At 48.5% G+C, this 27,682-nt stretch overlaps 1 protein-coding gene across 11 annotated transcripts in view; it reads left to right on the top strand.

The window, feature by feature from the left end:
- Positions 1 to 27,682, top strand: part of PTPRF (protein tyrosine phosphatase receptor type F) — a 375,416-nt gene that overhangs the window by 290,167 nt on the left and 57,567 nt on the right. For 7 of the 11 annotated variants that reach the window (XM_030952948.1, XM_030952950.1, XM_030952952.1 and 4 more), the window contains 6 exons: positions 11,325 to 11,594; positions 14,320 to 14,901; positions 15,436 to 15,569; positions 16,554 to 16,698; positions 21,864 to 22,169; positions 25,040 to 25,233. In XM_030952948.1, coding sequence (XP_030808808.1) covers positions 11,325 to 11,594; positions 14,320 to 14,901; positions 15,436 to 15,569; positions 16,554 to 16,698; positions 21,864 to 22,169; positions 25,040 to 25,233 — 1,631 coding nt within the window. The remainder of the gene's footprint in view (positions 1 to 11,324; positions 11,595 to 14,319; positions 14,902 to 15,435; positions 15,570 to 16,553; positions 16,699 to 21,863; positions 22,170 to 25,039; positions 25,234 to 27,682) is intronic. The other 4 variants (XM_030952956.1, XM_030952958.1, XM_030952954.1 and 1 more) reach the window with 1 other exon arrangement.

Raw genomic sequence — 27,682 nt, 5'->3', positions numbered from 1 at the left:
TGGGGAGGTACACTTGGCTGGTTGGGAGCAGGCTGGGGCCAGCACAGATGGGGCTGTGCCGCACGTGACACCGGCACTGTGGCTCATGGTGCTGTCAGCTTCAGAGCCAGAGAAGCACATGGAGGCTTCTGACAAGTTTTCTCCTCCCCTAATATTACTATGAATATTTTTGTCATATTTTCTCCTGGCAAGGAAGTGTGTTCACCATCAGTGTGTTTCTGTGAGCATTCTGCTATGCTGTAATACTTCTAACGATCGTGGTTTAATAAATAATAGTCCTTTGTCCTTCAGCTAGCACATTCCATCTAAAGATTCCAATGTGCTTTATAGAACTCAACCAAATAAGCTTAACAGTTTTGTTCCTTGCAAAGCCCTTTGATGGTTCAAAGTGCATTGCAAGGCTCAAGTATTATTATTTGTAAAATGACCTTTGTGGAAAATAGAAGGAGAGTGACTGGTGGCTCAATGTATGATAATGCAACACAGAAATGAACTTGAAAACCTCTTTCCCCCTCCTCCCCATATGACCTGCACAGACATCTGTGGAACAATTAGGCCTGCATATCTGTGCCAACTAAATGTCCATTTCCTCCCCTTCCATATCCACTTGCACAAAGGACTAAGAAATACGTCTCTGATGCTCTGAGATTTTCTGCTCATAATTGAATTCATGCATGCATGTGTGTGCACTATGAATGGGGAAAGGATGGTTGGGCACCCTGAGCATCCTGTCTGTCTCTCTGGGATGGAATATACTCATCACTGTGGCATGAGAGCATTATTCATTGGATATAATGGAAGGTTGTCTTATTCTCATGTAATCTGGCGTAAAAAAGACAATCTGTCCTTTTGTTCCTCTATACCACTAAAAGCTGTAAAGGATAAAATTTGATTTATGTGGAATCCTTGAGACACAAGATGTGCTTTTGGAGATAAGCAGGAACAGGTTCATCCCCCTCTGGGTTTTTGTTAACCTCTCTGTCTTTTGGATTCCAAAGTCTATGGGTTGGCCTTTATATTAATGCCTTGCATAGCACCAGAGGGTTTTCACACAGGACAGATTCTGGCAGTTCCCAGTAGAATTGCAATACCAGTTGGGATGATGAACTTTCTTGATGCTTTCAGGGAAGTATTAGCTTCCCACTTTGGAAATGTGTTCCTTTCTTTGAGCTAGTGATCTAAACTCTTAGACCTGTACATTCATATTCTGGCCACAGTCCCCTGCCTTGTTTCAGGTTGCTAATGACCAAGACTATTCAAAAGCAGAGTCCCCCATAAATCCAAACTCATTCTTTCTGCAACAAGCTGCTGTGGTTGGAGTATTGCTGCTGCTGCACAGACAAGCACATCTGTGGCAGAGTAAAAGCCAAATTCAGTCAGCATAAGAATTTCTGCCTGTAGATCATGAGAGCCATCTGACAGTCAGGACTGGCAGACGTGTGTCTGATATGGCCTTGCTCTTTGCTTCTTTGCTGTTTCAGCTTGGATCTCAAATGGAGCCCTGTTTTTACCTTCTAGAGTTTGCTATCCTCTGATGGCTTCTCTGCTGTGACTTGGCTTGCACTTAGACTGGCATGTTCAGCTTAGCTGCCAGGCAGCTCAGGTTCATGAGGACGCAGCAGCGTGCCTAGTGAGCCATGGTGTTCTGCACAGGGACTACTCTGGGTAACCCCAGGCTTAAATCCTCTGCCTCTGTCCCTGCATGGTGGGGAGGCAGATGTTATTTACCATCACTGCTCAGTCATTTGTTCTGTAAAAAAGCAGAGAAGCCATTGATAAAACGTGCTTTTTACCTTAGGAGTGACATGGATAGAGAACTGGAGATAAGGGATCATGTGAATGGAACCTGTAAGGAGATGAAACTTTCAATTTACCATTTATCAGGTTTATCTCAGATAAGCAGCAGCTGTTTAAGCCTTAACTAAGGGAAGAGCAGAGAGAACTTTCTGCCCTCTTGCTTTACAGCTGTTCCAAAATAGCCTGCTACTGGTTTTTATTGCTTATAAACCACTAATATAAAATGAGATTAAGAGATAATCCAGCAATTAATGACAAACAGCAGGTCCTAAACTTGTTCATGTTTGACAAACCAGAAAGCTATCTGTTTGAATTAATGTGTTTCACACGTGTCTCCTCACCTTTCCAGCTCTAATCTGAAGTGTCAACACCTGTGGAAAGCCACCGCTGGAGCCTGCTCCTGTCCATGCCCACTGATGCAGTATGATCCCTGCCAGATTCCCCAAAACAAAGCTGCTGGCTGTCCTCCAGCTGGAGCAGGACCCGTCACTTTGTCCCCAAGCAGGCCAAGTGGCACCACAGTGAGTCCCCTTGGTCTGGCCAGGGTCTCTCAGTCCCTCCCAAGGAGAGGGGTTGGCTCTGGGGGCTTCAGCAGCAAGGGCAGGTATTCCTGTAGCTGTTCCAGCAGCATCCCTGAGTCTCACACCCTTCACCAGCCTCTTGCCCTTCAGTCTCACAGTCCCAGTGGGTGCAGTGGGTTGGTCCACACTGGTAGCACTTGGAGTTTGTGTTGCTCTATTGCAATATTAGTGCTGCTTTCCAGAAATGAAGCCTTCCACAAGCACACCTGGTTTGCCAGAAGCATTGTCCTTCCTGAGCAAGGGCAGGAAACAAATCCTCCCTGTTGGAAAGAGCTGAGCAGGAGGCAGAGCCCCTCATTGCCTGCTGAAGCCATGCAGATGTGATACGCTCCATTAGATTAGGAAATGAAGTGCTGGCTTGGGAGCAGCAATAAAGAGGTTCCCTCCCATCACAGGGTCTCACAGGATCAAATGAGCCTTATGCTAAGGTCTTGTAGAGCAAGAGGTAAATCCCTTTCCTCAAGCAGGATGGAGGAAACCTGGACTTTAAACTTAGGACTGTTTTAAAGATGTCTTGGTGGCGCTCCTTGCTCGATGTGGCCCTCACAGCTCAGTTAAGCTCTGAGGTGGCTGGTTCAAGTTCCCTGGTATCAGTTGAATTGAAAAAAAATGTAAATAAATGTTTTGCTGTTCTCCAGCAAGCTCCATTACACTCCACAGGCCACTGTGGTAGCTGTTATTGGCAGCTTGTTGCCTTGCCTGTACTGTGTCAGTGTTGGTTAAAATCCTGTCCTCTGACTGCTGGAAATGGCTTACTGTACTGTTGCACTGTATAATGCCACATGCTGTTCTCTAATTTGCAGTGTTTCTGCTGGAAAGCAAATTCCTTCCCCCACCTTCTCCTTCCCCCATCAAAAATGTGACTCATAAGCAGTCTTTAACTATCAAATCCATTTGTGTATTCTCTCAGCGAGGGTTCGATTACAGCTGGTATGCCACAGATCTCTAGCTGCAGTGAGGTCACTCCTGCCACAGAAATAAGATCTCCTTTGTCTATAAGGAAAATGCAACTAACCTTCTGCTGTCTCTCCCGCAGGAACAAAAACTGGGACCTGCTCAATTCTCTGGGTGTTTTTGTCCTTCTGATTTCTTGTCCATCTCTCACTTGCAGCACAATGTACCAATAAGGCTCTCAAAACTGAGCCCAGCTGAGACTGTGCATGTCTGTCACTTGCCTAATACCTCTCTGCTGCGTTTAGCTCTTTGTTTGGAGAGGGGGAAGAGCTCTTCATGGTAGAAGATTTTCGATTCACAACTTGGAGCATTTCTTTCATACTTTATAAAAATTGGATTTACATATATGGTCTTCCCAGTGTGTGGTCAATGGGTTTAAAGTGCCTTTACCATCATCTCTGTAGCTGGAGTGAGTGTATGGGAGCACATGTGTGATGGTTGGAGTCCTTTCCTCTGTGTGTGTGTGAGTGTTCTGCACATGTAAACATGTCTGTGTGTCCAGCACCTGGCCCAGAGCGGGGCCGTCCCTGAAGCACCCTCCGTGTGGGGATGTGTGGGATGTGCAGTCCCCTCTGCCCTGCAGCCAGGAGGGGTGAGTGGGTCAGGGAGGCAGCGGAGCCAGCCCTGCTCTGGGCCAGAGCAGTGTGAGTGTGGCCTCTCTTGTCCCTGCCGTGGAGTGGTGTGTGCCTGGTGGGAAGTCATGGCTGACCTCTGTAGTCTTGTCTTGTCGTTTCAGTGGTGTGCGGACAGATGAAGCTTGGCCTGTTTTTACTCTCTGTGTTTTTCCTTGTCTTTTTTTATTCCCTCCTCATCTTCATCGCACTCTGCCATCAAACAAAACAAACTTTCATCTCTCAGATCAGCGAGAAGGTTGGTCCTTTTCACTTCTTATCCATCTACAGTACGCCACGTCAGATGGGACTTTTCCAGTAGGGAGAGGAGAGCCATCCACAAAAGGGGAGGGGGCCCTGCAGACTGGCTCCTTTCCAGGCACAGCCACAGTGTGCCTGGTGAAATCTGCTTACTGTTTGCTGTGACTCTGGTGATGGCATTGATACTTTGCTTGCATGCTTTTGTTGCTTGAGATTTAAAGTGCACAGAACATACTTTGCATGCAAATACCAGCCGGGGCAGTTTTGTCAAAGGCAGGGTAGGAAGAAGTGCATGCTGCTCTCTGTGGGGTCCTTTTCTAACCCTTTAGTCGTGCTAGGTGCAAGTGTAAATCCTCTAAACTGCTGCTGCTTTCTGGCTGGAAAGCAAGAACAGTCTTTGGAAGCAGAGATCAGAATGATCAGTCCCCTCACAAGCTGCTAGAGAGTGTGGGTTCCTTAATTCCTCCTGAAGCTTTAAAAGTTTTAGCTTTCTCTAGAGGCAAAAAGCTTACTTTGATCTCAGCTGGAGGAGAACCCAGCATGCTGCCCTCCCTTGCCACAAGGCTGTAGGGGCAGCTGGCTGAGATCCAGATCCCTTGTACTAAGGCAACTTCTCTGCTCCTCAGCCGTCCCTGCACTGGGTAGCCCATTTTCCATGCTCTGTCCATGCTCAGACAAGAGCCCTTTGCACAATCAGGTCTGCCTCTCCTTCCTTCTCTGGGGCTGGATCTTCCTCCTGCAGGCAGGAGGGCAGGGAGCTCTGGCAGTGGCCCCAGCCACACCAGAGGTGGCTCAGGGAGGCCCATGGTGACGCACAGGAGCTTGTAGCCACTCAGAAAACCTGACTGGTGCTTTGCTCTGCTCTGCCCTGCTGCTCTCAGAGAGCCAGAGGTGAATAAAGGACAGTAGTGAAAGGCAACTCCAGCCTTTAAATTAAATCTAGCTCCAGACCTAGCTCAAGGCACTCTTGATTTCATGCTGAGGAAAGCTGGTGTTTCTGGCAGAAGTGTGGATTTAGTTTCCAGACATGATTCCTTCACTGAACAGGTTCTATGGGGGTCTGTCCTTCCACCCCCACTGAAGGTAAGGGATGCTCACACCACTCCCCACATGGCATGGGGAAGAGACCCTGGCTTGTCTCACACAAACTATCAGGCAGCTGGATGAATTGTCTTATGATCGTCACTGGAACAAGTTTTAACAAATTGTCATAGCAGCTGTTTCAGTACACTGAGTTCGATCCCATTTCTCTCCCTGGAACATGCTCTCATTTAGAGTGTACTGAGGAACGGGACCTTTGTTGTTTACCTTCTAAAAATAGATTTTGTGGAGGATAAAATTACCTCAGCACAAGACAATGATAAAAAATGAGAACAAGGAAGAAAAGAGAGGAAATCAAAGCCAAGGCCCAAAGCCTCCCAGATTTCAGTGAATTTGAAGCACTGCTGTGATCGCTGAGACACCTCTGGAGACTAAACCTTTGACAGGGCACTTAAGTGTTTTAGCCACATGGTTTAGCTGAAGGGAGGCAGCTGAGAATGGGTATAAGGCAGCAGGAGTGAAGAATTTCTCATTCTTTGTGTCAACCCTTCCTTCCCACTCCACCAAAAATACCTACATACACAAATATTTAATGTGAAGCCAGAAATTAGTTTCTAAATATTCCATTGGGGTTTGCCATGCTTATAATTTGTTTGGCACTGATAATTACATCGTACATTTTTCCAGCTTTACTTAAAACTGTGTACTGCTAACCCATGCATTTAATTATTGCTCTGTGACTGCTACAAGGTTATTTATTAACAAGTTATTTTATCTTGATACAGGGGATCTTTTCTCTTATTCCCCTCCTTAATGTTGTGTTATTTTCATCAGAGAAATTTCTAAGAGCAAATGCAAATTGCAGAGCTCCACAATCTTGCTCTCCCTTACTTTGCTATTAGTATGTCAGTATGCTGAATGCTGATGTGTCTCCAGTGCTGCACCACTGTAATGATATATCCTCTTTTATATGTGGTTGTCAGCACAAATAATTAGACCTAAAACTTATAGCTGAAATATAATCCAAAAATGGCAAGGCCCTGTTTTGGAAATTGTCTATAAAATGTCAGCACTCAAGGATACATTGGGAGCATAAATAGTACAGCATTGTTTGAGCACAAGATTAGACTGTAAATGCATTTTTTCTGGTTCCAATTTTTCCTCTCCTTCTGTTGGTTCTGTCAATAGGTTGTGAGACTTCAGCAACTGCCTTTCCGTTTGAAGTCCTTTTGTAAAATGATAGCACTGAGGAGAGATGAAAGGTGTCTACAGATGAGTAAACCATGCAGACCAATGATCATATTTGAGGATAGCTCCTAAATTCACTCCTTCCTGACTTGGAGGAGGTGGTTCCTGAGGAAGGCAGGAGTTTTGGCAGGTGACCAGTCTGGCGAGGGCAAGAAGGCACCCTGTTCACCAGGGATCCTTCAGCTTGCCTGGCTCCAGTAATGAACTGGACAGTCTCACACTCAGAGATGTGCCCCTGCATTGCACTCTGCTGCTCATCCCAGCTGGGAGGCTAGAGCAGAGCCCCCTGACCTTGCCTTGTCTGTGCTGGGACTGGGGTGGAGCAGCAGACCTGGCAGTCCTAGTTCTCCTTCAGAGCAAAAGGGACTCTGGCTGCTGTTCCCTCGTGCAGAGGACAGGCAAAGGGGAGAGGATGTCAGGACCAGAGCAGCTGGAATTGCCTCAGAGAGGAGCAGAGAAGCGTGCAGAGCACAAGCACAGCTCCATCACCGTGGGGCAGCACCCAGTGAGCACACAGGAAGGGGAAAAATGAGGCCCAGAATTAGATGCCAGGTAGGCGTGGTGCAAAGGAGGCCCTGAAGCAGGAGTGGGCAAATAGAGGTGCTTGGATCTCTGCAGACCAGAGGGAGGGGTGTTAGCATTGTCATCTGCTCAGCTGTACTGTGGCCAAGGGAGCCAGCAGGAAAATTTGGAAATTTGGTTTACCCCTTCCCTAGCAGCGCTGCACGACTTGGGAAGCCTGGGCAGTCCTCCCGGCACTTTGTGTTTCTAGCAGAGCCTCACTGGATCCAGCAGTGTCTCAGCACATGAGGGGGACTAACAACACCAGCCTGAGAGCCCTGAGCTTAGAGCCTACAGCTTTTGCAGCCAGCAGCAGGGAGGAGGGTGTCCCTGGTTCTCCAAAGGGGTAACTTCACCCTCAGAGGGAACCTGAGACGTGTGGAAACAGCCACTCCGTGCTGAAAGGAGCCAGGCAATCGATTTAAGCTCTTTGCTCTCAAGGCAAGGAATGTGCATGTTAGTGCATGCTGAATTATTAACATTTCTCAACCTTTTTGGCTCTAGTGTTGCTTGCTCCCCTCCTTCCCTCAGCAGTCCCCCTTGTGAGTGGAGAACCAGACTCCACAGTGTCTTTTCTCCCAGTCCTGTGAGATCCAGGGCATGGGCTCAGGTTGCACTGCACTCACTGCTCCAAGTTTCACTTCAGTTCCTAAGGAATGCTCTCAGTGGGGAGATACGCTGAATAGTGGACTAGCACAGAGCCCTTATGATGCCTGTTCTCAGGATGAATTATAATGAATCTCATTTTTGACAGTCTGCAGGTTTAGTTAAACCCCTGAATTATAGTATTGTCCATTGAAATAATTTTAATATTCACAGTAGTTTTCCCTGTGCTGTTCTTGCAAAACCTCTGAACCACCTTTTTCTGATCCTTATCCAAAAAGAAGATTAAAAAAATTATTGCAAATTCTAGTCAAGAAAATTGTAATTAAAAGGGAAATTTCATTGCTGCAAAAAACGAAGAAAACAAAATTTTCTGGAGCACTTAAGGTAGAATCATGGACTGTAATAACCCATGCGATTTGACTTGTAAATTGGACAGAAATTCCAAGAATGTTTCTTTTTGAGGAGTTACACTGATTTAAATTATTACCAGACTCTTATGCTAGAGAAGCTAGCAACTTAAATTGCTGGCTTGAGCCCGAGGAATGTGTTGATGGTGCTCTGCAAGCTGCTGTGAGAGCTGTGCCAGCTCTTGCTAATGCTAACTGACAGCATCTCCCCTTCTCCCTCCATACTGACTGGGACAAGAAGCTGCCAATTATCCCCCAAGAGGATGGGAGGCTGATGGAGCCCATCCCTGCCTTTGCATATACTCCTGACAGAGCAGTGTCTGGGCCAGATCTCTTACTGAAGGCACTGCCCTGACCTCCTCCCACCTCTCATGTAGAGAGCTGACCCCTACACAGGGCATCCATTTTTAGCAGCCGGGTGCCTTGGGCACTGCTGCTCTCTGGTGCAGATCTCAGCAGCTCTGCCGGTGTGCAAATGAGGGGAAGATGGCTCAGCCATTCTGGGTTGCAGGAGTGCACCACAGAAGCCTGTTTAAGCACTCCTCTGTTGCCAGGCTGGAGAGCTGAGCCTCCATACAACTTCCCGGCACCTGCAGGCTGTGGTGTGTGGGAGGCACAGCCCGTGTTGAGGCTGGTGAGGGGGTCTCATACTGTTTGATCCACAGGAGAGTTTTCCTTGCCATTCATCCCTTTTCTAAGCACAGGAATGCACCAATCACCTCTGCTGCTCCCTTGTGTGTGGCACAGGTGGGGAGAGTGACTTCCCATCCCCCTGCAGAGCGCTGCTGCAGGGCCCTGAGCCCCAGTGAAGCGCCTGTCCCCTCCCTACTGGGGAGCAGGCAATATCAGCTGCTGACATCCCTCGGGAGAGGCAGCACAGCCACTCCTGCCCCTCTCCAGGGCACATCAAGGGTGACACAGCACCAACGGGACTCACACAGCCCCAGGAGCACCCTGAAAGCAGGAGCTTGACATGGGGACTCAGTGTGAGTTGGAGGGGAGTCTGCAGCAGGCTGTGCTGCCTCTGGTCTCACAGGGCTGGAAGTGAAAATCTGTTTGTGCTTGCTGGGCTCTGACCTTTCTGCATGGCCTTGTGTCCTCCAGTTTATTGTCTTTCCAGGGCCTTGTTTGTATTTGTGCACCTTCCCTCTCCCTGTCCTGCCCTTCCACCACTGTCTGTCTGACTTTGTAGTGGCCTCCAGTGCCTGCCAGCCTGTTTGCCTTGTGCATGTGTGTGAGTGCTCTGTGCACACCTATGGCATTATCCTCAAAGTTTGCTTTTTTTTCTGTGTTAATACAGCTTGGGTGGGTGGGTTTGGTCCTTTGATGGGGACAGAATTTGAACAGCTTCTACCTGGAATAATTCGACGTCATGTTCATTGGAAAACAAACCTGACTCTTAATGAATGGTGCTGGGATGCTTTGGTTGGAAATACATTCCATCATGTTAAACCATTGCCATGTCCATCAGGTTAAGTCTGTATTCTCATGACTGCATAGCATTTGAGTACACTTTCAGTTCTGTCTCATTTGGGGAGCACTGCCCCGTTGGTCAGGTAACACTTCACTGGTGATTGCTCATGTAGGTATTGATTTGAGATTTAATAATTGATTAAAAGAAGCATCCAGCAAGACTTTGGATTTATATGCTCAAAAAAAAAATTGCAAAGGCAGTTATCCTTAAGTTATCCTTACCCTGGTTGGTAAGGAGCTAATGAGCCCTGTTTTGTCACTGAGACGATGTGTAGTACACACACGATGTTGACAGTATTGTTTAATTTATCACAAAGTCTTAGCTCTGTTGTACATGCAAGTGTGGGGGCTTCTGTGTTCAGTCTATTTCTGCAATCCTGATGGTTTGGGGATGAATCATCAAAGAGAGCACTAGTGAAATTTGATTTGGGTAGAGCAGCTTGGCAAGCGGAGCTGACACCTCTGCGGCTCACGGGGCTGTCAGCAGCTTTGCTGTCTGCAGAGATGCCGCGGTGGAGGAGGCAGCCCAGCAGAGCTGTGAGTCCCCAGGCCCCATCACCCATGGGGCTGGCCACACCCGTGGCCTGTTGTGATCTGGCCCTGCTCAGGCTCCTGCCCCATTCCCAGCTGCCCCCAGCACTGCAGCAGTCACTGCCCCACCAGCCCGGTGCACGGATGGAGGAGCGTAATTGGCAGGGAGAGGCTCCTCGCAGCCGGTCAGTCGTGACCCTGGCCGCTGCTCGGGGCTGCTTTTCCAGTGGAGGAGGCTAGAGGAGAGCAGAGCTGCTGGGCAAGACACATCCAAGCAGTTTCCCTTTTTAACTACAGACTGAAATGAGCTTGCCCAGAGGAGACAAAGATTTACTGAGCACAGTTGTTTCTCTACCCTTGCTTAAATAGGCCCATAACACTAACCCTGAAGAAGGGACCTCATTTCTCAGTGTCATTTTCCTGACGGGAATGCATATGGCAGGCAGCTTTAGAGCTTTATTGTAGCTGAGAGTTGCTTACAAATAAGTCTTGAATGAAATACCCAGCAAGGGATTGATAGGAAGAGAAGCTGTGCAATGCAATAAGGAGGAATACATCTCCCAAAGAGCTGCCACGAAGGTGGGAAAGGTTCTGCCAGCCCAGCTCTCTTCTGTCAAAATGGATATGATCTCACATCTGTCAGGATTAGTTCTCTCCTGCCCAGCAAGGTGATCTCTTCAGGCCCTGACAATGTCATGCAGCTCGGGTGACTATTTTCTGAGCCAAGGTAGAACCTGAGTTACATTTTGAAAGGAATTATATTTTATTTAGCAGCACACGTGTGCTAATTCAAAAAGAAACCCTTCTGCTGCCTCTGCCCAAACCCTGTGAGGTTTAGGGAATGGGCTGCTTTGCTCCAGAGCTAATAAATTGAGCAGGTGATTCCGTTTTGCAGAGCTTCAGCAGGCCCTGCGCGAAGTGTGTGACTGGCATTTGTGCATGCTCTCTAATTAGAAGGATGTAATTTGAATGGAGGAATGTTTCATGTTAGTAATATGATTTCAAAAGGCTATGTTTGGAGGGAACGGATTGAGCCATCTCTTAATGAGTTCTGCTGATAAGATGCCAGTGGCTAAGGAAGGATAGCAAAGTGTGTGCAATTTGGCGAAGTAGTGAACAGCTTTTGCACTTCATTTTATCTGTCCTGAGGGATAGACAGGCAAAAATGTTGACTGCCCTTCATGTACCCCCCCAGTGCAGCTGAGTACTCTGCTGGTTCTATGGCCCTACTAGCTGTCTCCTCCTTGTTTCAGTGCGGCGTGTTGCTCCTCGATTCTCTATCCCTCCGAGCAACCACGAGGTGATGCCTGGGGGGAGCGTGAACCTCACCTGCGTGGCAGTAGGTGCTCCAATGCCCTATGTGAAGTGGATGGCTGGTGTGGAGGAGCTGACCAAAGAAGATGAGATGCCCGTTGGTAGGAACGTCCTGGAGCTCAATAACATCATGCAGTCTGCCAACTACACCTGCGTGGCCATCTCTTCCCTTGGCATGATCGAAGCCACAGCCCAGATCACTGTCAAAGGTAAGGAACTATTACCTGCAGTGCTCCTGTTTTGGTTTCAGCAATGTAGCCCTTTGCCAAAGTTTTTTGGCTGCAGCCGATTGACTGCTCTCTTCTGTGACTTTTCCAGTTTGCAAGGGAGATTCCCAAACCCACAACTTTGTTTTTTCCTGCTCACAGTATGATGAGATATTTGCTCTGATGGTAATTTTCTCTCTCCCTGCAAGCGGCGTGGTAGACAAGCTTGTGTCCGGCCAGGTCCTTGTTACACCATGAGAGGACCTCACTGAGTCTGTGTTGGTCTCAGCAATGTCTGACTTGTTCAGTGCAACAGCAGGATCAGCTCCACACAGTGGTGGGCCATGGGTGTCTTGGGGCAGGGTCTGTGGATGTCTGCAGTCAGAGAGCTGTTCACAGAGATGTCCTCTTGCAGTAAGGGTGAGACAAGAAGGTTAATCCCAGCAGTATGAAGTGTCCATGAGCCTCAACAGAATTAGCATCCTCCCTCCCTGCAGGGAGGAGCTATATTAGTTCATTTGAAATTTGTAAGATAATCCTCTGTAAATGTCTTCCCTTACTGCTCTGCCCCTTTCCCTTTCTTTTTCTTGTGTTGCTGTCCTTCAACTGTGCTTTCTGCTGACGTTTCACAAGTAGCTTTGCTCCAAAGAGGATCTTGTTGTCAATTGCTGACCACAGGGTAGCCCACCCACTAACAGGAGGGTGAAGGTGTCCTGCCTTTCCCATCTGGGGCCTATCAGAGCTGCAGTATCTGTTTCCTTCTCTGCTTGCAGTTGATTTGTAGCTCAGATTACCACAAATATGTCATCTTTTGAGTCTGTCTGTTCTTACAGGCCCCTTCCTGCACTAAGGCCACCTTTAGCACAGAGTTCCTGCTTGAACAAATCAGAGAATTAAGTGTTAGCCCTCTCTGACCTGGAGATAACAGGAAATTCTCTGGGCTAGTCAGAGGATGCTTTTAACCTCAGCCACACCCAGCTCCCTTTACTCACAACACCTGCTCCTCAGTACCTTTTCCAGCCTCTCTGATCATACAGAGCACAGTGGTTACCTTGCTATAGTAGATATACAAGAGCATGTAGGAAAAAGGGCCATGATGGGATGGTGGTCTGGTCTTGGATGGAAGAGGTGGGAGCTGCACCATTGCACAGATGGTTTGCAGCATTTACCTCTTCATAGCTGGAATGCCTTTGCCTCATCCCTCACTGCCCCAGGACAGGGAGCAATTTGCTCAGCTCCTTTTGCCCTTCACCTTCCTTCTCATGTCCTTGTCTCTTTTTCTACACCTTTATTTCTGGATATCTTACTGCCTCTGTCCCAAACTCCTTCACCCAGTGTTGCTTCTCCTGTGCTTGCTGGCAAGCAGAGCATTTTCAGTGCAGCCAGGAGAAGCAAGATTACACAGAACTGATTGCATTTAAGTGTGTTGCAAGTACCAGACCTACCCTTGCTCACATGGAGCCTGCACACCCAACAGCTGTCAGGAGTCAAACTCGTGGTTCTTCAAAAGAAAAGGAGTTTCATCTGTCCTTGAAAGCCTGAGGAAGGCTGCCAGTTTCTAGGATGCTGTAAGAAATCTGTTTCTTGAGGCCATAATACTTTGCAGGTTGGGTTTGCCCTCCCTGAGTCCTCCATGGGTAGAGATGGGGTGTCTGGCTGTGCATTGTGTGCCCTTCCCTTCCATGCCAGTTCAGCCCCTGATGATCTTCTCAGTATTCATGGTAGCACTGGAGAAGGCATTCTCTCTGGTACTCAGAGCAGGCATGCTCTGTGCTAAGGAGCTTGCCTTCCTCAGCTGTACATGTGAAAACTAGAAACCTGACGGCTTTGCCAAAGAATGAAGTTCTTGAGTATCTTAATTTGTGTTGAGCATTTTCCCTAGTTCCTTCTCAAGCATGGCTGCATTACAAGTCACTAATTACTTTAGAGTGGTTTGTAGGAGGTTTAAACTTACTGTAGACTTTAATTCAGTCATTGTACTAAAGTATTTGTGTACTCTGCAGATCTCTCTCACACACAGTCATTCTTTTTCTTTGTTCTTGTGGTAAAATGGTAAATCTGGAAATATGTGTTTGCAGTAGTTGTGTTCTCATTGACACTTCAGAGGTATCATTGTCAGAGTTTTTGTGTAACAATTTACTGTCTGGTTGCAGTTTGACACACCACCCAGTAAAATAGTGGATATGGAAGTTGGTAATTTCTCTGGCTGTATCTTTCCTGCATGTACTGTAATACTTACAAAACCTTGCCCCATCAACCCTTCTAACAGCATTGTCCATGAACTACCTTTGGCCTAAGATAGTGCCTCTCTGGAAGCAAGAGCATAACTCCAGGTTACTTTGGTGCTCTGATTGCTTTACTGTGTAAATCAGCTGTGCACCTGGCTTCTGGGGCCAGCCCAGCCCAGCAAGCATCTTCCCACTGCCGGGTGAACCCCCATGACAGAAACATTCCTGCATCCCCATTGAATTACTTTTATTTAGCCTGCTGCTGGTAAGTGCGTCAAGCACATCTAATAACATGATTGCTCTGTTTATCCTTCCATTAAGAACCACTTCAAGCAATATATGGTAATATAAAAATGCATGTTATAGAGTATGAAATGATTTCTGCCTTTTAAAGAAGAATGTTAATGGGAGGTGGCAGCTCCATTTTTATCCCCGTGCACATTGCAAGGTTTGAGCTGACTGAATTATTTAAATCACACCTCTCTGCCTTCCAATTGCAGCACTGCCAAAACCTCCAACAGAGCCATTAGTGACTGAAACAACAGCTACCAGCGTGACCCTCACCTGGGATTCAGGCAACTCTGACCCCATTTCATATTACGTCATCCAGTACAAGCCCAAATCCCTGGAAGGCCAGTTCCAGGAGGTGGATGGTGTGGCAACGACCCGCTATAGCATAGGTGGGCTCAGCCCCTTCTCCGAGTACGAGTTCCGAGTCATCGCAGTCAACAACATCGGCAGGGGTCCCCCCAGTGAGCTGGTCGAGGCCAGGACAGGAGAGCAAGCTCCTTCAAGTCCACCCCTCAAAGTGCAGGCGCGGATGCTGAGTGCCAGCACCATGCTGGTGCAGTGGGAGCAGCCGGAGGAGCCCAATGGGCAGATCCGAGGGTACCGCGTGTACTACACCACGGACCCGCACCTGCCTTTGAGCATGTGGCAGAAGCACAACACTGATGACAGCCACCTCACCACCGTGGGCAGCCTCATCACAGGCACCACCTACAGCATCCGTGTCCTGGCCTTCACTTCGGTGGGCGATGGGCCCCCCTCGGACATCATCCAGGTCAAAACTCAGCAAGGGGGTACGTATGGAGTGGGGCAGGGGGCTCAGCCGAGTGTCTGACCTGCACCAGGCATCACAACTGCACTTGCTGCTCAAATGAGTGCATGTCAGAGAGGGTGGGGGGGCGTTCCCACCCCACAGCCATCAGATTTATGCTGTCAGATTGTCCTGGGGAGCTGCTATCAATCTCGGTACAGGTAGCATCCCACAGTTTTGTCTGAGATACACAGTGGCTAAAAATGTGACACAAAGTCCTGGACGTGGATGTCGGCACCTGTGTAACTGCTGGACCCTTCTGGGGTCTGAGTACACGTGTGGAAGGAAGGACCTGAGATGCAGTGAGGGTGTGGAAGTGAGCACGATCCCCGTAGTCACCCACCTGAGTGACAGAGATGCTTGCTTGTGGCCTGAGATGTTCTAAGAGCGCAGTACAGGAGAGAAGGAATGCTCTGGCAGAAACGAAAGAGGATCCTCACAAAGTAGAATGCTGACTTTGCTAAGTCATGCAGCTCTTCTCGCCTCTTCTGGCACTAACCATATGTTTGTTCCCCAGTTCCTGCCCAGCCAGCTGACTTCCAGGCAGAAGCAGAGTCTGATACCCGCATCCTGCTGACATGGCTGCCCGCCTCTCAGGAACGCATTACTAAATATGAGCTGCTGTACTGGGAAGGGGAGGATGGCACTCAGGTGAGCCTCCTGCCTGGCAGCTCGTGGGGCTGGACATGGCAGGTTATCAGCTTGGGAAGGGTGTGTGCTCGAGCCAGGGTGGTAACAGAACTGTTTCTTTGTGTTTCTTCTGCCTCAGTGGTGTGCAGGAACAATAGGAACATGGCATTCTGGTTTCTGTGTAAGTGACTTCAACAGTTCTTGTTCATGCTAGCAAAGTAGCTAGTGACTGGTTTGGGACTGGAAAGGCTCAGAATGCTGTGACAGCATCCCTGAGGCATGCCTACTGCTGGTGCCTGTGGACAGTCACACTTCTGGGCAAGTCTGAAATGGCCTCCAACATGTCTCTGGCCCCAGGACTGGTTAGATGTAAAAAGCTGATTGAAGGTAGCCTAGAGAGAGTCCTTCCACATTTACTGCAGGTCCCTAAGGGAAGTCTAGTTCAAGATACATCAAAGGTAGTGCTGGCTTCAAGACAGCACAGCAAGAATTGTGCCACGACACCATCACAGTGTCCCATGGTCTTCTCCCTCTCCTCTTATTATAGTGGAATGAGAGCTGCCAAAAATAAGTGCCTTTCAGGTGAAGTGTCAACAAAACAAGCACTTTTCCAGCAGTGTTCTGGTGCGTTAGAGATCCTGACTGCTGCAGGACAAGGGCTTTGCTCTGTTTCACAGGCAATACGCTGTCTATTGGGAGAAAACAAACTTGTCTGTCCTGTGCCCCTTGTCTGAGATTGTATAGCTGGACCCAGCATTCCCACAAAGCTCTAGACCAGTGAGTGCAGTCTGGACACCAGACAGTGTAGGCTGGCTGTGGCAGAGGTCTGCTTCCCTGCAGAGTCCTGGTGTGTCACCCAGGAAGCTCCATGCTTTGAAGTCCTGCAGGACTGCAAGCAGGTTTGGCAGTGTGGCTGTGACTTTCTGTAGGTCCAGGATGGCTACACACCAGCTTTTCTGTATCCTCCAACTACACCAAATAATCTATTTCCTCTTTTTTTGGCAGCAAAAGGTGGAGTTTGACCCAACCTCCTCATATGCCGTGGAAGGTCTCAAACCAGACACGTTGTATAAGTTCCGTCTGGGCGCCCGATCAGAGCTGGGGGTAGGAGTTTACACTCCCACAGTGGAAGCCAGAACTGCCCAATCCAGTAAGTGCCTGACACTCAACACTGCTGGAGACAAAGCAAAAGCAGTCCATTTTCCATCCCTGGGCACACAGAAGCCAGTGCCTCTGCTCTTGTAGGTTTGCAGGGATGCTGGCATGCAGTTTGCTAAAGGGAGTAATGGGGAAAACCAGCTGGGGTTTGGATCAGGGCTCTTTGGCAGAGTGGGTGCACCGAAGGGGTAAGTTGTTTCTTTGTGTCCCTTTGATCATACTGTCTTTCCCTAAGGGTAGATTCATAAAAACTGATGGAGGAGTAAAACAGGCTGGGAAATTGCTTTGGAGAGATTGATTTGAGTGGGTTTGTGCATCTCTCTGAATTTACTCCCATGCAGGCAAGCTGTCTGGACAGGCAGCATATGGGTATTTGGCTCTAAATGTGACTGTCTCCAAACCATTGGGTTTTCATCCCTTCACTCCCCATTCCAGCTGCTTTGCTTACACAGGAGTCCATCCCTGGCCCATACAGTTGATTGCAAGGTGAGGCATCCTGTGAGGCCAGGTGTGTCTGTGGCTGTCAGGCAGCTGGAAGAGTCATTTTGGAGAAGTGGCCGTTTGCCAGGGTTGTGTGAGCAAGTGGGGCTGCTGCTTCTGGGACTGCAGTGCTAGGGGAAACCAGAGCAAGCTGCAGTTGAGTTAATAGAGAGGCTCAATAATGAGGTGACCCAGGCAGTATCACTTTCATCCTGGCTCTGCCCTGTGTGATCACAGAGCGGGAGTTTGCACTGCTCTGATTGGCAGCTCAAAGTGCTGCGCATAAGCAGATTAGGGCTATCAAAGGGCCCTGCGATAAGCTCGTTTTCACTAATGATTTTTGGGCTTGCCATTATGCAAAGGGCATTAAAAGGGGGAAAAAAGACATTTCTGTTAGCACCGTCTGTCTGGGATTTACTGCTCTGTGGAGTGAGCAGTTGGCACAGGCAGCCAGCCTTCCCTGCAGGGAGGGCAGCAGCATGCACAGCAACCAGGAGTGTGAGATGGCCATTAGAAAGGGAGCTCTGGCAGGGAAGAGCAGCTCTGCTCACTTTTAGAATGACCTTCTCTTTGAGGAAAACTCAGCTTCATTAACATACCAGTCCCAGGCATTCCTCCACCTCGTTAATTGAGCTAATGATGTCTTAGAGCTGCACAATAGGCAGGTATGAAAATGGAGAAAGGTTCAGATCATGTGGTTATAAATATTTGAACACTGAGAGCAAATTCTGAATATGGGGATTTGTATACCTGTTTCAGATAGCTTTTGTATTGATAGCAAAGGTTGAAGTAATTCTCCTGCCATGTGAATTAATTCCATCAGTGGATGCTCTTATCCTTGAACACACTTAATCAGAGACAGCTCCATGCATAAATGAGTCCTTCAGAGTCTCACAACAGTCCAAGTAAGAGGAACGTTTGTTTCATGGACTCATCAAGACAGACATCTTATCATGACCTACTCTACCTATTGTCTGCTCACAAGGCATCTCGCGCCAGTCTGGTTTTAAGGTTGCCACTTCACTGGCCCGTGGTGCAGTAGCTGACTGGTTCTGGCTTCTGTTTAGTCAGAGAAATGTGCATAGGCTGGAAGAGATTTGGCATTTAGCCACAGGAGAACCTTGGTTTGACCAGCAAAGCCCTGCTCACACTGAAGGACCTAAGAATCCTTAGACTGACCCAAGAAGTGACCTGGGTCTTGGTTTACAGGCCCCTACTTAAAAAGATTTCTGATGGCGCTCTATTCTATGACAGAAGCCATTGGCAGTTGCTGAGCTATTCAGTGAGGGTGACAAACCACTGTCTGAACAGTCCCAATGCAGGGTGGAGTCTTGAGTACTGGGGGACTCAAAATCAAGTAGGTCTTTCAGAAAGCTGTGCTTTACCTTGGCAGAAGTTGTGTGCACAGTACAAAACTTCCAGGCAGAAATCCTTTAGTCTTTACTTAGCAACACCTTGTATTAGATGGTTCAGTTGGTCCCCTTTGGTCTTAGAATTTACTAATCTAGAAACACTACAGCTCCTAGCTTCAAATTGGTCTCCTCCCTGCATTTTTCCATCTGGTTGCCCTGAGAAAGGCAGTTAGATCATGGAGCTTGACACGTTCAGGTGGGACACAAAATGCAGGAGCAGTCAGATTCCTGCTTTCCAAAAAGCCTCTCTTCAGTCTCTATTCCTGTCCCTGACAAACCAGTCATGGGACAGGTAGGAGGCCCATGATCAGTAATGACTCACTAATGGGCTGGAGAAGGATGCTGGTCTTGCTTTTCTTGTGGCATCCATGCTCAGGAGTAGTGGCCGTGCTTGTGTGGAAAGGCCAGAGGGAGTCAATGCCCTTTTGAACCCTTCAGCAGTGCAGCTGAGACCTCATCTCCTGAGCAGGCAGCTGCTTTCTAGGTTGTCTTTCCTGCTAAGCTGCTCACTTAGCTGCTGCAAACAGTACAAGCAGTGCTGCTTGGAGGGCCTGAAGAGCACGGGGGAGTTTTCCAGGAGTCTGCAGTGCCTCAGGCAAGAGGAATGATGCAAGAGAGAAGCATCAGCTCTGTGCCCATTAGGCCTTGGCATTAAAATGCTGTTCTCCCTTGAAATACTAAGGTGGGTCCTAAGTCTGCCTTTTCCCTAGCCTGAGGAGCAGGTGGGTTGGATGGTGCACGGAGTTGCTATGGGCCGTCGGGGGAGGCTGTCGTGAGTAGCCTGGAGGCAGCAGAGGTTTGCACAGTGTGTGTAGGTACATCTGCATGTGTGGGTGCATGCTGGCCACCCAGTCTGCTCTTTGCTGGCCCCAGGAGGGACACTTCAACTCCTTGTGCATTTTAAGTTGATCCTGCTCATGTTATCAAGTTTTATTTTGCTTTCTTTAAGTGTTAATCTGAGTTTTTGACTTGCACATCATATGTGTGACTCTTACCCAGCCAACAGCCAACTTTTGACTTACCCACACTGCCATCCAAAGCTACCTGTGGAGAATGAGCTCACTGCTGCATGCCAAGGGAAGCTGTGGAGGTTCTGTCAAAGCACATCTCTTCTGTGAAGGGCAGACAGTGGCAAAAGAAAGGTTTGCCGAGCCCCTTGTGTCCTCACCTGTCCTGTCTGAGGAATGCCACCAGGCACTTTGTCTATATTATGCCCTCCATTGTAGGTGTTGCTTTGGTGCTATATCTTCCTACTCTCTTCCCTGCCACTTCTCTGCTGATTAAGCAAAAGAGTGTGAGGATTCACGTTCTACCCCTGCTCCCTTTTCACTATACCAGATGGCAGGGCTGATCCTGTGCTGCCTCCCTCACTTAGGCAACTGTTTGCTTCCACACATTGGTGGAAGCATTGCTTTGACTTCTCTTTCCTCCAATGTAGGTCCCATAGCAGCAGCCTGACTGCTCGGGCATCATCTCCTGCAACTCCATCACTGTCTACTCTCCTCCATCTTTCATCTCTTCAGGCATCTGAACCCAAACATCAGGAACGTTCCCTGCTCTCTGAGCACAGTGTGGACATTAAAAGTTACATGCACTCTGCAGCTGTTTCTGCAAGCCAGTGGGCCTTGTTCCCAGCAAGCAGAGGTCACTGGTGGCATTGGAAGCTCCTGCTGCCCTCTGCTCTCCCAGATCTTCTGCCACTGCCCACCTGTGCCCAGCAAAGCTAAGGCAGCATTGCTGAGTGCTTGAATTGCCTGAGGTCCTTGCTGCCATGTGGAGTGATGTAGGTTGTGTTCACCTGTGAGCAGGCAGGGTTGTTCCTGTGCCCCTGCAAGGCTGGCTCTGCTGCATTGGTGGCTGCAAGGACTGAAGCATGGGGAAGGGCAGCAGTCTTTTTTCAGGCATTTCTGTGTTTCTGGGTGCAGTGAAGAATGGAAGCTGCCTTTCACCTTCACCTGCCATGGCAAAGCAAGATACTTTTTACTCTGTTATTGCTTGGCCACACAGCTTTCCAGACTTAGAGCAACAGTGTGCATTTTTTTTTTTTTGTGATGATGGCCTGCCCCCTCTGCTTAGGGCTGTTTCCTTCTGGATGAGCACCCAGGGATGGAGCCATCTCCCTTGTTACTTCCTGGACTATGTGGGCTCCTTTCCTTCTCCAGATTTGCACTCTTGCCTTCTGTGCAGGCATCCCAGGGCAGTGAGGCCAAATGACAGGGGGCTGATGCTGCTGTGAGAGGGCTCCCAGAGCTGCTGCCAGAGCCCTGGTGCAACCAGGCAGCAGTTCTGCGAGGCTGGAGAAGGGAATGAACCAGGCAGATGTTCTAAAGATGCTTTGCTTTGTGCAGATCATCTCTCTTCTTCTACCCAGATTTGTTTCGCTGCTCTTCCCCAGTGTGCTGTGTGGAGACACTTCTCTCCCAATGATCCCAATGAGAAGCAGCTGTTGCCTGGATCCCATTCCTCCTCCTGTGGACAGATAACATTGCCAGGGCTTAGAAGTTAATGCAAACTGCAGGTGCTTTTTTGCCTGGGATGGGGCAAGACCTGCTTACTTTGCACTGTACATCCATCGGTCAGGAGTTTACTGAGGCAGGTAATCAGTGTGGCAGGCATGAAGCAGTCAGTCCCAGATTCCAGGGACGTGTGCAAAGCAGCACAGCCACATTATCTCCTGTTCCTGCATGGTGCCTGGCCCCACCTGGTTAGGATGCAGATACAGCTGATGGTCAAGATTTTAAACCCTACCAGGACAAACTCCAACCTCAGTCACCTGCTTTCCTTATCCACTTTTGTTTCCTCCGCTTGTCTAGGAGTGAGTTTTCACAAGCCTTCCTACAATCTGGTGTGTGAGCTTCCCTTCTGCCACTCTTGCCTTCTGCAGCTTCCTACTTTTCTGGTTTCCATCTGCTTCAGATCTTCACTGAAAGCATCTTTCTTCTCCCTCCCAGTCTCTCTCTTGCACCCTCCACATGCCTCGCTTTCCTTACTGCCATTTGTTGTGTTTGGTAAAGTGGGTGTCCAGAACTGCTTTGGGAAGAGGTGTTCTCTGATGCAGAACAGCACTTCCATCTCCACACTGCTCATCTGGCCTTCAAATAAAAATTGTCCCCCTAGTGCCATCTTTGATGATCTGTGAGGATGGCAGGCACTTGTCCACATGTATGTTCAGCGCTCCGTTGGCTGGGTAAAAGTTCCCTGTGCATTTTGGTTTGTCCTTCCATTCATTTCCCTTCATCTCCCCACTTCATTTATTTATCCCCAGCCCCCTCCGCCCCACCCCAAGAAGTCGAGTGTGTAAGCACCAGCTCCACCACCATCCGGGTAAGTTGGGTGCCACCGCCCGCCCAGAGCCGCAATGGGCTCATCACCCAGTACTCCATTGCCTACCAGGCAGTGGAAGGAGATGACAACACCAAGCATGTGGTGGATGGCATTGGACGGGAGCATTCCAGCTGGGAGATCAAGGACCTGGAGAAATGGACAGAATACAAGGTGTGGGTAAGGGCTCACACCGATGTGGGGCCAGGACCGGAGAGCATCCCCGTGCACGTGCGCACTGACGAGGATGGTAGGTGCTGCTGGAAGCTCCTTCAGCTACTGCCAAGGGTTAACCAGCACTCTCCTAAATGGGTTGCTGGAAAGGGGTGGAAAGGGAGGAGCAGGGACATTGACCTAGGAGCGGCTTTCAAGCAGGACCAGAGGGTATCAGGAGCAATGCTCCAGGGAGCAGATCTCAACAGTTGCCCTGGAGTTGGGGTTGGGGAATTGCTTTGCTGGCCCTTGTTCTGCCTCCAGGTTGTGTCAGATATCTCATTGTGGTCCTTCAGGGTCCTATTTGTGATAGCAGTGCTTCCTGTTAATGCAGGGAGGCATTGCTTTGCTTTCTATTGTGGTTTATAGTAGGTGGTGGTGGATTTGATTTTATTGAAGGTAGAATGAGCTCTCCCAGCCAAAGGCTTCTCTTAGGAGATCAGGACTTAAAGTTTACTTGTTGACCTGAAATCCAGCAAACTAAAGAGGAGGAAAGCAATCCATTTGAAAGTTGTAGATACTGCAGGAAAGCTGCTTCCTGCTCCAGCTTCCAGGCAAGCCACAGCTTATATAAAGCTTCTCTTCCACTCGAGAGTCAGAATACCACACGTACAGAGCACTTTACTGGATACGACAGCTTTAAAAAGAAATTGCTTTGTATTAGCAGGGCTGTCAGTTATGTCATCATGATTTAAGCCATTTCCTTTGAAAGTGCCAGAGCTCAGGGTAACAGTAGGAGCTCCCATGGCTTCATGCTGACCCAGGAAAGCTGCAGATTTAATGGGAGAAGAAAGAGATGGAGCATCCAGGCAAAGAAAGCATGATCTCTGCATTACCCAATCAGTGTAGGAAATTGAAACCAGACATGTTACAGTTTCCCTAAATGGGCTGCCACTGTCCGCCATGTCTCCATGGCTCTGAAAGTGGCGTCTGGGAATGCTTGCTGACTGCATTCCTGGGCTGGCAAACACATCTGTGTGTGTCCTGCTGCCTGTATTGTTTGCTTCAGTTCTCATTCAGCAGAATTGTAGCCCAGGGGAAGCTGTTACCCCAGAAATGTCGCAACAAGCTCTCTCAGTTAGTTTTTGGGCACCGTGGTTGGACATTCCAGCTTAGCTGTCAGGAGTGATTTTATATTCCTCTGACATGCTGATGCTCAGTAGATACCCATGATGAAGTGATGAGAAATCCTAAACTGTGATCTGAAAACAAATTGAACTTTCCCTGTTTGGACCTCAGATGCAGCACATACTTCCCATAGTGGGGCAGGACCGAGTTCCTCAAAACACTGTGGTCTGCTCATATTCACATCTTTTAGTGTCCCTGCAACATCCCCATATCGTGTCCTGCCGAGGCCTCCCGCCTTCCTGTGCCAGCAGAGCTTGACACACAGCTTCTGTCTGGCTCTCAGGGAGGATCTTGTTTTCCACTTGGACTCCCAGCTGTGTGTGTGGGCAGGTGTCTCGCCAGGGCAGGAGAGCCCTGTGGCTTGTGCAAGGTCACTGCTCTAAGTGAATTGTGGATTACAGCACAGGCTGCTCCAGGCAGAAGGGGGTAACTGTTCAAGCACAGCCCCCACCATTCCCACACCTTTAGTTGGCCTCTTGGTGCTAAAATGCTCTGTTCCTCCTTTCTGTATTTTATTAAATTATCTACGATTAGAAGGACATCTGGGGAAAAATAATGAATTGCCCTGCAGCTTAAAAACTGTGCTTACCTGCTGGGTAGCTGTTTCTTCCCATTTAGTTGGTTGAAATAGCAATACTCATTACATCTGCTTGTCAGGTATCCATCCCTAATTATCTGATACTGATTTCTTGCTGTGTTGAGAATTGGGGCGTGTGAGGTTCCAAACCTCCAGATTTTCCCAGGGCAGTGGAAGGTGAAAAGGGTGCTGCAGATGAGGCGATAGGATGGAGCCCAGGTCCTTCACTTGGTACTGGGCACTTGGGTAGGATCAGTATCCTCCACAGAGAGTGAACGCCTCTACTCCCAGCTGCTTCAGCCAGAAGGAGCTTTCCAGGAGCAACTGAGAAGCTAATTTTTTAGAATTGACATTTTTGTCACAGTCAATGCAAGAGCGAAATATAATAAGGAGGTAATTTTTCCAAATGGTAAATAGGGTATAAATACATTTTTAAACGGGCCTCACCTTGCAAGAAAATTGATATTTTCTGGGCAGTGTAATTTTTCATTTTATTATCAAAAAGCATTCAGCTAGCCGTGCATGAAATACAGTCCCCAGAGCTGTCACAATCCCCACAGGCCCCTTTATCTGGCTGAGTTCAGTGACTGCTGTCTCTGAGCTCTGGGTTATTGTTTTAGGATGGTGCTTTTCCCCCTCATTAACCTCTCACTGTCACAGGGAAAGAGCATGTGTGTGCTCTGGCTGGTGGCAGGTACCAAGGCTCCCTGCAGAAGAGGCAAAGCACCCAGTCATGTACGTGGGGCTGTTGGCCTTCCCTTCAGATGGGTCTGAGAGGAGGTGCTGTGTCAGGCAAGATGCCGAGAAGGCTTTAAAACCTCTGCCTGTGCCCCAGGGCATCCTGAGCTGCAGGGAGTCACCATATTCTTTATATTCTGCTGTGTTCTTGTATTCTTCCTTGCTCCCCTACTGCTGGAGATGAGAGGGAGAGACGGACCTTGGGTCTGATTCAGCACCATGACTTCCATTAGGGTGCTCCTGCATATCACAATTATGCTGTTTCTTACTGAGAGTAGCAAAAGGGAAGGGGTCAGGGATGTGGTCTTGCTGAAGGACTGCAGTGTGATGTCCTGGGCAGGTACAGGAAGCTTGTACCAGTGGGGCCGTCCTGGCAGGGAGGTGGGGGGAAGGTAGCAAGGGAGTGAGAGGTGGTGGCAGTGGTTGTGTGGTGCCTGCTAACTGTTCTCCCGTGTGTGTTGCAGTGCCCAGCGCCCCACCGCGAAAGGTGGAGGTGGAGTCTGTGAACTCGACTGCCATCCGCGTGAGCTGGAAGCTGCCCATCTCCAACAAGCAGCACGGGCAGATCCGCGGCTATCAGGTTACCTATGTGAAGCTGGAAAACAACGAGCCCCGAGGGCAGCCAGTGATCAAGGATGTCATGCTGTCAGAAGCACAGGTACAGCGTGGGGACCACCAGATGGTGGGCATGGCACCTTCCCTCTCTGCAGAGGGCAGGCTGGCTGGGTCCAAGTATTTCTTGGCCTCGTGTTGCAGCTCCAGAGTGGGACTCAGTCTCCCTGAGCAGGGCAAGCAGTTTATCCTTAAACTATGGCTTAAACATGGGTAAAAAGTTTAATCAGGGAAGGATTACTGTAGAAAAGGTGACTTATTGGATGATGTTTCTCTCTTACCCCTCCTCTGATATGTACCTCTGCCTGCCACATCCCGTGCAGACTCCAGCTGGAGAGAACTGTGCTTTGCCAGTCCACTTACAAACGGTCAGAAAGTTTTAAATAAGCCTTGAGTCTGTTTCTTTTGTGATGCTGATTATGTTCAGGGCAAAGTGTCTTTCTTGATAGCATCTACCCGGGTGCTGCCTGCTTGTAGGGCACAGGGGTAGCTCTGCATCCCTGCATGGGTACCGCATGCCAGGCAGAACAGTACTCCTGGCTCAGCAAAGCTTCCCCTCCCTCCTTTTTACAGGGCAGGGACTTGGTGTTGCATTGCTTCTTGAAACAAAACTGTAGGAGAAGCTAACCTAGTCTGGGAAGGGCTGGGGAGGAAGAAAAAAATTAGGTAGAAGCCCACATGCCCTGTAAATTACTTTGTCTCTGCAATCCCCACACAGCAATCTGTTCATATTTAGGCCATCTTGTGGATACCTCACTGTCTGGGAGCTGCAGCCCCTTCCCTGACACAGCTTCAGGCACAGCTGTGCACTCTGCACAGCCCAGGAATGCATAGTTGCCTCTTTGCCAAGGTCCAGGGAAGTTTTTGGTGCCCTGTGTGCAATGAAATACAACTCTTCCTTGGAGCAGGGGTCCTTCATCCTGGATGACTCACGCTGGTCTCAACTAAGATAATTGTATAAATGAAGAACAGGATCTGCTGCTGTTGGAAGCAACGAGGAATCGATTCAGAGCTGGCTTGCTTGAATGATGCCCAGTATAAATACTGGAGAGCTGCAACGATTAATTGATCTGTCTCCTGAATGCAGCTGTGAATCATTTATGCTTTGTCAGTGGGGAGTGCAGTGCACAGAGGCAGCTTTAGTCCCCATTCATATTCCAAAGGATAAAACTCAGTAATAATGTGGAAGGGGAAAACTTTAAAGAGAGAAAATACTTTGAGGGTCCTTGCAGTGTTGTCTGGAGCACGTCTCTGTTTATGTTTCAGATGTTGCTTTGTTTTAATAGCTAGAGAAGCTGCTTACTGCCCTTTACTTATGCCAGGAGGACATAATCTTCTGTGTTGTTAGAAAAATTGAGGCTGTGTTGTTCAGCTGGAGTTTGGAGTTAATGGGTTGGTCCCAAGTGTAGGTGGGTGAAGTTGGCACTGTTTTTCTTCTTGGTGTTTTCAAATATTTTATGCTTGCCCAGCCAGTTCTTCTTTCATTCCTTACTCATACATTTCAGAGAGAGAAATCCCATGCTGATGTGCAGAATGAGGATGCCAGAGCCAGAAACTCTTGAAGGAGTGCTGGATTTTGCATTAGTTTCAGTGTGTGCCTGAAGGAGGCAAGTTCCTAGAAGTTTCCTGGCCTCTCAGGCCATTTGTCAGTCTTCCATATTTGGTGAATTTATGTGGGAAAGTTCTTGATTTCTGTGATATTTTTTCCTGCTGTGTATGGTGGTGAACTCATCCTCTGTAATTTTTGGAAGTGAAAATGATAGTTGCAGAGAAGCATCTACTCTGAAAGAGTCATGTCACTCCTGGGATAAACTAACGACGACCCTGCAGGGAAGAGGTTTCACTGACTTGGCAGAAGAGATCTCTATTTCCCAAAAGAGTGAGAAGCCAGGCATGACCTGTGCTTGTGATGAAATACATCTGCTCCAGATGCTGAAGAACCCTGTAAGAGCTGCCATCTTTCAGTACAGCAGTGCGTGTCTTTGCGAGCAGCCAGATGAAACTTTAACGAGTGGTCCTGGAAGAGTCATTTTCTATGAAAGAAAACAAAAAGATACACTGGAAAACCTGCCCCTGAAAGTCATAGGATGAAGATGGCCACAGTTCAGTACTCATAAACACTCACAAACATTTTATACCAGTGCACAGGAAGAGAATTAAATGGATTGAAAATCTTGGGGTCAGAGAAGAAAATCTCTGCACAGGTAGGCAGAGCCCCTCCTCCTGCCTAGCCAGGCTGTCTGCTGATTTGAGTAGGTATGTACCACATAATCTGCTGCCTGCAGACAGTGTGAAGACACTGATACTAAAGCTGACTCATGATTTTTCCTTATTGAAGATGAGAAATGGAAAGAGAGTAAACGAAGATGAAAGGCAAAAGGCAAGGGAACGGAGATGTTAGCTATGCAGATAAAATGGATTCAGAGCTTTCAAAACAGTTTGAGCGGAAAGGACTGAAACATCAGGAGAGACGTGGGGGCCCTGGTGCTGGAGAG

This window comes from Camarhynchus parvulus, chromosome 8 (genome assembly GCF_901933205.1).
Source record: "Camarhynchus parvulus chromosome 8, STF_HiC, whole genome shotgun sequence".
Classification (NCBI taxonomy): Eukaryota; Metazoa; Chordata; class Aves; order Passeriformes; family Thraupidae; genus Camarhynchus; species Camarhynchus parvulus.
The sequence above is the reverse complement of the archived record's forward strand: the minus strand, read 5'-3'. Positions and strand labels throughout refer to the sequence as shown.